Genomic DNA, 9,784 nt, shown 5'->3' on the forward strand with positions numbered 1-9,784 from the left:
TGAATATCTTAAATTGCTGAAGGGATATCAAAGGACAGATGTGCAGCATAACACCATTAACTTCCAAGCAAGGATCTGCCCCCAAATGTCCATAGACAAAAGTCCATCTCAACATTTTTTCAGATTTTACAGTGAAAATAATAACCATTGACTTACCCTCTCATTTCCCTCTCCTTCCTACCCCATCCCCACTCCAGCAGAATATCTAAATTTATTTTTTTTAAATGGGAATTTTCCCCATAATTGACATTTTAGGCTTCTTGGATTTCATTATTAGACTTCAAATAATGGAGAAAAATTTTGGATTCTATATTAGACTAACACCTGTCAGGAATGGTCTAGATAATACTTAGTCCTATCATGAGTGCAGGGGACATGATTAGATCTCTCAAGGTCCCTTCCAGTCCTATGATTCTATGATTATTTTCTTGATTCCAGAAGTGCTGACACAATGTGCTAGTTGCTGTCCAAGCACCCATGAAGACGAACATTGCCTCCATTTGTAGGGGTTAAAAAAAATTGTATTTGTAGGTATTTTGTTATGAAACATGCCTGAAAGCAAGGTCAATAAATTAAAGCATTACAATGACTATTAACAACAATCCAAGCAATGCTTGAACCTTGGCTGATGTGTCATACCTGCTCAGAAAGTTTTCCCAACAGAGCCTAAAGATGATATGAGAGCAATGACATGCTCAGGCAGTAAACTCTTTTTCATGGGTTTTCTGTAGGAACATATAACACTTTTCTTGTTCAAAGAAGTTTGGTCTTTAGATATCTCTCTCTGTGTACTAGCTTTCTCTTCTCCATTACATCTTTCTGCCTATATGAAATTAACCCTCAAAATTGACAGTGAGTAGGAAAAAGAGACACAGTTCAACTCAGATTATTTCCAAACTCTGACATCCTAGATATTTTGTTTGATATTCATTAGAATGTGTTCATCCAAAAAACCAATCTCTCTTCAAAACTTCCATACGTTTTTTCAAATGATACAATAAAAGCATCATACCCTTTCCTTGGTTATTACTGTTATTCAATTGTATTACAGTACTGACTCAGGATCAAGTCCTTCTTGTACTAGGAACTGCTGCTCTTAAAAAAAACCAGTCCCTAGGAGCTCAGAACTAGACCCACAAAAGTACTTATCCATTACAACTTTTAGCTGACCCGCTTCTCAGTTGAATCCTTGGATTTAGGCAGTAAAACTGGCGTTCAGGTGCCTAAATCCCCTTGTTGATCTATCAGCTAACTACAGTCTAAGGCCCTGACAGAAGCATAGAAACAAAGGACTAGAAGGGATCTCGAGGTGTCATCTAGTCCAGTCTCCTGCACTCATGGCAGGACTAAGTATTATCTAGATCAGTGTTTCCCAAACTTGGGACGCCGCTTGTGTAGCAAAAGTCCCTGGAGGGCCAGGCCGGTTTGTTTATCTGCCCCGTCCATAGGTCCAGCTGATCGCAGCTCCCAGTGGCCGCAGTTCGCTGCTCGAGGCCAGTGGGAGCTGCTGGAAGTGACAGCCAGTACATCCCTCAGCCTACGCTGCTTCCAGCGGCTCCCATTGGCCTGCAGCAGTGAACCGTGGCCAGTGGGAGCCGCAATCGGCCAGACCTGCGGACGGGGCAGGTAAACAAACCGGCCTAGCCCGCCAGGGGCTTTCCCTACACAAGTGGCAACCCAAGTTTGGGAAATACTGATCTAGACCATCCCTGACAGATGTTTGTCTAACCTGCTCTTAAAAATCTCCAGTGATGGAGATTCCACAACCTCCCTAGGCAATTTATTTGAGTTTTTAACCACCCTGACAGTTAGGAGTTTTCTTCTAATGTCCCGCCCAAACCACCCTTGCTGCAATTTAAGCCCATTGCTTCTTGTTCTATCCTCAGAGGTTAAGGAGAACAATTTTTTCTCCCTCCTCCTTGTAACAACCTTTTATGTACTTGAAAACTATTAGCATGTCCCCTCTCAGTCTTCTCTTGTCCAGAGTAAACAAGCACATTTTTTTCAATCTTCCCTAACAGGTCATGTTTGCTAGACCTTTAATCATTTTTGTTGCTCTTCTCTTGACTTTTTCCCAATTTGTCCACATCTTTCCTGATTGTTCCTTCCTAAGTGGAGTACTTTGCATTTGTCCTTATTGAATTTCATCCTATTTACTTCAGACCATTTTCCAGTTTGTCCAGATCATTTTGAATTTTAATCTTATCTCTCATAAGCACTTGCAACCCCTCCCAGCTTGGTATCATCCGCAAAGCTTTATAAATGTATCCCAGCCCTGTGAGCATGAATCATTTCACTGGTACTATGCATACGAAACTGAAAGCTGAAGTAGGTTTACAGGAAAAGCTACAGTTAGGCATTTATGAATTTCTGCTTTTCATTTGGTGTTACTTTAGAACCAACGCTGACAACTATGAAGTAAACCAATTTCACAAAAATAATAAGCCAGATAATTTTATATCTGGAAACACAAAGTAAGTACTTAACTAGTTTGGGAAAAAATAACTAAAATTGCCCAACAGTTGAAAAAAAAAATCCCCATTACTCATAACATTCAGAAACTGCTGGTAAAGTGTAACTATTACGGCAACTGGAGCAGCTAGCTGTAAACCTTAAGAAATTCTAGGAGTACCAGTGAAGCAGGATTACTACAGTCCAAGTCCAATCTGGATGCAGTATTCTTTTATGGCCCCAGGATAGCATCCCTATTCACATTAAGGACTAAAGCATGCAAAGTCAATGGGACTTTGAGCACATGCTTGAAGTTGAGAATGTGCTTAAGTGCTTTCCCGAGGCACTGAACATTAATTCTTTTTTCAAATCCTAAATTAATTTCATACTTTGAATTTGGATGGAAGTATATTTTGCAGGGAAAGAGGAGGCTGCTGGATGTCATTTTCTGAATTTTTCTCTTTATTTCTTCTGTTTTTTTTTCAGCCGAAGTGTTTGAATCGGTTTCAACACTCTAAATCTTCTTTAGATATCTGTTACTCTCTGAAGTGCAGTTATTATTCTTCCTTTCATACTAACACTGGTTGTTTCTCTATTTTGCAAACATTTAGGCAATGTTCACTAATTGTTATTCTAGATTATTTTTAGTTAACAACAGGTCAAGGCAAAAGCTTATTCAGTACTCTTAGATGATACTCCAAAACAGTCGAAGACATGGCCTGATTATTCAGCTGGAATTCTGTGCAAGATCAACCTTTTAATAGTGTATAGTTTATTTAAATGCACAGGATTTAATATAAAAAGTCTATCCATGGGTAAACAGCACCAGGTCAGTGCTAACATTTTTAGACATTTTACTTCAAAGGGAGCTACTGGTGGTCAGAAATGCTGAGAGTCAGACTTCTTATTTAGGTGCATTAGGTGTCCTTCACAGTCCAATCTACATCCCACAGAACACAAATACAGGGGGCAGTCAGGCAGCTGGGGAGCACAGGAGGTGAGAGATGCTAATACTGCTCGTTCAACAATTACAAGGGACCTGTCCAGACAGGATCATGGCCCCACCCAAGCAGACCTAATCTTTATTGGGGGAGGAAATGCACAAGCACCTTCAAAGGTATATCAAAGGTGCATTCTTAGGGCTCTCCTCAGAGCCAGGTATACCTCATTGGTACCGATGAGGTACCTCACTGATGCCGATGAGGCTCTCAGGATTCAAAACTAAGCATTAAAATGACTCCATTTCAAAAGGGACGACACTACTAATTCATTTGCTACTGATGGTAAGTCCAGCAATATGAAGACCCAAATTCCAATTACCTTAATCACATAAATATTTACCAAATTAATTTTAAAATGGTCTAATAAGAAAGGTGATTGGAGAGATGCTCCGATGCCATGTTGGTGAGCATGGTGAAATTAATAAATAATATATGTGGTTCAGTATATACTTCACAACTTTTGCTGCCATCATCATCTTTCCTTCCCACAATTTGCATGGGTGTACCCAACTAGTTGCTGAAGCTATTTTCTTCCACTTGTTTTTTTATAGTCACATAACTGTGGCATTTTTCAGACATTTAAACCTTAAATAGTTCTTCCTTATAAAGAGTCTTGTTTTAACAGGGAAAGCACATTTAGTCTTCAGCTCTCTATCTAACAGTGCAACTGGAAATATAAGTAGTTGAGTGAGGAGAACACCATTGGAGAGTCTGTTTTCCTTGCAATGCATTGCAGAATTATGGAAGAGAAGAAGAAATGGACGTCCTCAAGAAGTGAGAGTCTCTGCAAATAGTTGGAAAACATTTTTGAAGGTTGTATTATAGATTTTCTGACTGAAGTGTACTTAATATTTTCTATTCTACACAAGCAGCCAGCTATATCTAATTGATGAAACTTTGTCAGTTTTCCCAGGCAAACAGAGATTCAGTTAATGCTCTTTATTGCAAATTTATGGAGTCCTATTTCAAAAATGAAGAAATTTCAACAAAATAGCTAGAACTGTGTAATTAATTACTCAAATTATCTCCATGAACCCCCTGACCTACCCCAAAAAACATTTTGATCTTTCAGTACACTAAACAAAAGCTTTTCAAGAAACCTACAACTTCCAGCAAAATCAGTGGACTCATAGGTGTTCAGCAGCACCTAACAGGGTCAGGCCACAAGGAAATCACTCTACAGAATATTGCACATATTCATTGCTATTTCCCCGCAAGTCTTGTTGCTCAAAATAAAATTCATACAAATTGATTTGCTAATATTCAGAGTTATTGGGAAAACTAGCACTCCACTTCCATGCATTCCTCTGTTTCCTAACAAAGCAAACAGTATTTTAGAGGTATTTCTTCTTAAGTACTGATTTAAAAAGCAACAACTTCCTCTATTTAAAACAAATGCTGTAAATATTTCACAAAGGTCTTGATCTGAACGTGAGGTGGATACTGTTTTCTTTACATTATATACAATATACCTTTAGACATCATAGAACTAATCTCTTTAATGAATCTACAAGATATACTTCCGCTGCTAGTTTGTAGACTTCATTTTTCTTCAGTTTTTAAATATTTACTACAGCACACACTGTACTGGGATCACATTTATAAAAGGCATAACATTAGTTTATGTACGCTTCCCCCAAAACAATGTTATTCATCTAAAAACAGCAGTTTTAACCTTTTTTTCATTTGCAGACCACGAAAAAAATTTAAATGGAGGTACAGACTCTTTTGGAAATCTTAGACATAGGCTGTGGACCACCAGGGGTTTGCAGACCACAGGTTGAAAACCACTGATCTAAAACCTAACAGTGAGTAAGAACTTACTAAGCAACAGGAGATTAATATGTGAAAGGCCTAAATATTTTCCTAAACTTTCAATTCTCTAATTCCTGAATTACCCTGGCTTTGTAACCATATACTGCTAAACTGACTGAAGCGCCGGAATAATGATTAACAATGATACAAACTCACCTCTTTCCTTTTCCCCTCCCCTCCAAAACAGATTTAGGCTAAAAGAAAGTAATAAATATCCACAAATACTACACAAGTTTAGGTTCATTATCAAAATAAATCACGTTTTAAAGTTGTAGCAAATAAGACCCCAATCCATCAATGGAACTTCTTACATGCTTAAAGTTGAGCATGTCCTTAAGAGTTTGCAGGGGCTGTAACACTGTTCTTGACAAGGTGTAGGTGTCAGCTGAGAATTGACAAATTCATAGCTGAAAACCAGACCACCTCACCTGTATGTTAGTATTGTTTAAGATAGATGTAAAACTTGTAAGGATGTGTTTAGACTCTATAAATTGGTTATAAATTGCCACATGCATTAATCTCATTGTAATCTCTGTATCTCATGCTATAAGGTCATCTTTTACCTTATAACTGTAAAAATGCCTGCTCTGAACTTGAGAACTCAGACAAGAGGAGTGGTTCCCCCACCCACCAAGGAGGACTATGAGACTAAATGTGCCATACAAAGACTTTGCTAATTACGCCAACAAAGGCTACATGCAGAAGGCCTTGTCCCATCACTTTGAATTTTGAAAGAGGGAAATAAAGATAGCTAACATGAAAATTTTTCATCTCTGGAGTCTGGACTCTCTCGGGGCCATAGATACTAAACTGAAGCAGAGATCTCCAGGGTTACCACTGGGTCCACCTTGAAAGACATTTTGAATTGACAGATTACAATAGGTCTGTCACTTTTTTGAAACCATAGATTCATTTTTGTATATGTCTGCTTGTTTTAACCTGTAAATAACTCTCTCATTTCTTTTCTTAGTTAATATAGCCTGAGTTATATCGGAGAGTGGTGAAGCACTGGAATGGGTTACCTAGGGAGGTGGTGGAATCTCTCTTCCTTAGAGGTTTTTAAGGTCAGACTTGACAAAGCCCTGGCTGGGATGATTTAGTTGGAATTGGTCCTGCTTTGAGCAGGGGGTTGGACTAGATGACCTCCTGAGGTCCCTTCCAACCCTGATATTCTATGAGTTAGTTCACTGTATGATTGGTTACCAGCATTGTCTTTGGTGTGAGATCTAAGGTATAAACTGATCTGGGGTGAGTGACTGGTCTCTTGGGACTGGGAACAACCTGAATATTTTGTGATCTTTGGTGTAAGTGACCATTTATCACTAAATCCAGCTCGCCTAGATGGCACGATAGACTGCAGTGCCCAAGGGGACTGTCTGGGAATTCTTGGTAAGACTGGTATAATGCTTCAGGACTGGGTTGGTGAAATCTAATTATAGAACATACAACCAGTTACAGGTGTCTGCCCTGAGGCTGGTATTTACAGTTGTGAACCACTTCAAAGTGTATGGCAGACCCCAACCAGGGAACAAATCTAAATCAAAGTACTTACAATGCTTGTGATTCATTGGCTCTTCAGAATACGAACATATAATCCTTTAAAATGATAGTTACACATGTAATAGATGTCATTCAAATTTCTTCCTACACATAGTTTGCCCATGGCAAAATTAGTGTCATATTTTGTCCCAGGTCATTAAATAAATAGCCTAATATTTTGGAAGCTAAATGATTTTATTTCATATTAATAAAATACAAAAACCCAATTCAAAGCCTCAAATCTTAAAAATAAAGTCATGTTCCTAAATCAATTACTTCACTGACCAAACTTCAATAATTTCTACATATGGCCTACATGTAAAGTTTAACCAGTATGGACATTTGATTACGAGACACAATAAAGGTGACACCTAATGCTCAAAAAAGTATGTTGACAATAAATAGGTATTACAGACATTGGTTCTTCTGGCAAAAACATGGTTCTAACAGTTCAGTTCTGCATTGTTGATCTTCTGTATCTAATTTAAAAAAAAAAAAAAGTTTGCTGTTTAGCAGTTATGAGTCACTCTCTAGGACAAGAAAACAATAAGATCAGTATAAGCCAATTTAACATTTCTACATGCCAGAACATTTTTATTTAGCTTTGGATACTTTCTGGTTTCTCAAATGAGACTTCAACTTCGATTCCATGTAGCTATTGATTTAAAGATGTTGCCAAAGAAGAGAGTGTGGCTTTATTATACACTTGTACAACTGTGTTATCATGCTGTGTAACTTTATACATAGCTGGTAAAGTGAAGCAATTTTAAATTAGATTCTTCCTTTCTATTCTTCAGAGACTTATTTTATATCACTATCAGAATTCTTTAAATCAAAACTGCCAGCTGTAAAAGAAAAAGATAAAGCCTGATTGCCACAGACCAAAAGTATGTACAGTAAATGACCACATCCTCCTGTATGTTATCTTCAGAAGATAAGTTGTCAAACTAATTTACATGCAGGTTTTCCAGAAATCAACTCATTTGGCTGCCAAACTAAAAATAAAAATCAGATTTAATTCTGAGAGTGTGCACTAAGATGAAAACGAATGATATGCATCCCTTTGAATAGTGGATTAAAAATAAGTTAATAAAGCACAGTATCTCAGGGTAGCCTCAAAGGGAAAACAAAGTGACCTCCAACCTGAGCAAGTCATGGTCACAGACCTGCTGCCTATCTCAGTTTGCTCGGAGCACACCTTGGGAATTTGAGAGGCATTATAGAGAAGAGTTTACAAACAAAACCACAAGACTGAGAAGTGAAAGAAAGGGAACGTTTAGGAACTTGGGTGGTGGGGGGTGAGACCCACCCACTTTTTTTCTGTTGGCTGCAAAGAGACTAGGATGACCAGACAGCAAATATGAAAAATCGGGACCGGGGTGCGGGAGGAGAGAGGAATAGGAGCCTATATAAGAAAAAGATGCAAACATCAGGACTGTCCCTATAAAATCGGGACATCTGGTCACCCTAACAGAGACACATTTTAAGTAACAAGCGGCGTCCAGAGGAACAGCAGAGATCAGGGCTGAGTACCCCAATCCCTACACACACCGAGTGAACCAGGGAACCTACCAGAGGCGCAACAATTGGAGAGAAACTTGAAAGCAACTCACCGCGAGGCAGCGAGACCAGAAGGCTGCGTTCAGTCGGAGCTGCAGGCGCCGGCCCGTCAGGCCCCGGGGGAAGAGGTTCCCTCGCTTGGGACATCTGCCAGCTCTCTCCTCCCGTCCTAGGAGCTTGCACCCCCCGACCAGCCTAAACCGTCACCCTGAAGGGACGAACACACGAGAGGCCTTTTGAGTGCATTGCTCCGCCGCACACACTGCTCCGGGGCGAGGGCTTGGGGAGGGGCCTGCCCCAAAGAAGCAACAACTTTGCAACTCCGCGGCAGACGCGTCCCTCCGCCCCTGCCCTCCCCGCTGCATGCGGAGGGCGCCTTTGAGTGCACGGGTACGGAGTGCTTGGAGCGGAGCCCCCGGGGCTCAACGCCCCATAGCCAGCAGAAGCCACCCGCCATACCTCGGCTTTGCCTTCTGCTCGGCTCTGCACGCGCCCCTCCGCCACCTCCTGTGGCGGGATGTCCCTTTCCTCCCCCCGGGCAGAGGAAACTTACCGGGGCTCCCAAAGCAGCAGCAGCAGCATCTCCCCGGCCGGTGCGGCCGTCTCTTCGCCTCCCCTCTCCAGCTGCGGCTGCTGCCTCCTCTCGCCTGTGCAGCCCCTAGCACCCCGCCCCGCCACCGCGCGGGCTCTCGCCCTCTCCAGCCAGCGCGTTGCACACACCAAACGGGGACTTATTTCGTCCTTCTCCCGCCCCCCAACGCTTCTTCTTTTTCATCATTTCCGGAGACTGAACACATCCAGCCATGGCAGCGATCGAGGCTCGGGGGCGGTGGCTCCCCAGGTCCCGCTGCCCGACCGGTTCTCCAGAGGCTGGGGCAGGGACGGTGGACCAGAAGGAGGCATGGGCCTCATGCCCAACCTGGGAGCATCCTCTTACCCATGTGGCTGCGACTGGGTATGGGCCATGCTGGGGTTGTAACCCTGCAAGTGCCCTGATTAAACCAGGTGGCAGCAGAGGGGGAGGGAGAGACCCCACTTCCAAAGAGGAGGCTTTCATACCTGAGCTGTGTTTGCAGCTGTAGCATAGGGCTGAGGAGAATAGCACTTTAACAGGGCTAACCTCTGACTTGGGCATTAGTCACTTTGGTTTGAAAAATTTAGGCTACTTTTCAGGTTCAACCAGTTTGCAAGTAGCAAGGTGGCTGAGGTGACTAATCTGCAAACTCAGAGACACAGTAGGCCCTAAAGCCCAAAGTCTTCCATCAACAGCAGAGATTTACTTTAAAAAAGGCACTGCAACATTTACATATTATTGCAAAGGTAAGATACGTATTATCTTTAGTGATTTTAAACACTTATACAAAACTATTCAAAAGGTCTGCACACAAGAAGAAACAAGCAAAAAATTTACAGAGCAG

General features: G+C 41.3%; 1 protein-coding gene across 4 annotated transcripts in view; it reads right to left on the reverse strand.

Moving 5' to 3' along the window:
* MDFIC (MyoD family inhibitor domain containing) overlaps positions 1-9,120 on the reverse strand; it is a 79,616-nt gene extending 70,496 nt beyond the window's left edge. The window contains exons 1-2 of one of the 4 annotated variants that reach the window (XM_050936356.1): positions 8,920-9,120; positions 8,420-8,574 (exon numbers count right to left, since the gene is read on the reverse strand). In XM_050936356.1, the coding sequence (XP_050792313.1) occupies positions 8,420-8,513 (94 nt within the window). In that variant the 5' untranslated portion in view covers positions 8,514-8,574; positions 8,920-9,120. The remainder of the gene's footprint in view (positions 1-8,419; positions 8,575-8,919) is intronic. The other 3 variants (XM_050936359.1, XM_050936361.1, XM_050936358.1) reach the window with 3 other exon arrangements.
* Between the last annotated feature and the right edge of the window lie 664 nt (positions 9,121-9,784).

This window comes from Gopherus flavomarginatus, chromosome 1 (assembly GCF_025201925.1).
Source record: "Gopherus flavomarginatus isolate rGopFla2 chromosome 1, rGopFla2.mat.asm, whole genome shotgun sequence".
Taxonomy (NCBI): domain Eukaryota; kingdom Metazoa; phylum Chordata; order Testudines; family Testudinidae; genus Gopherus; species Gopherus flavomarginatus.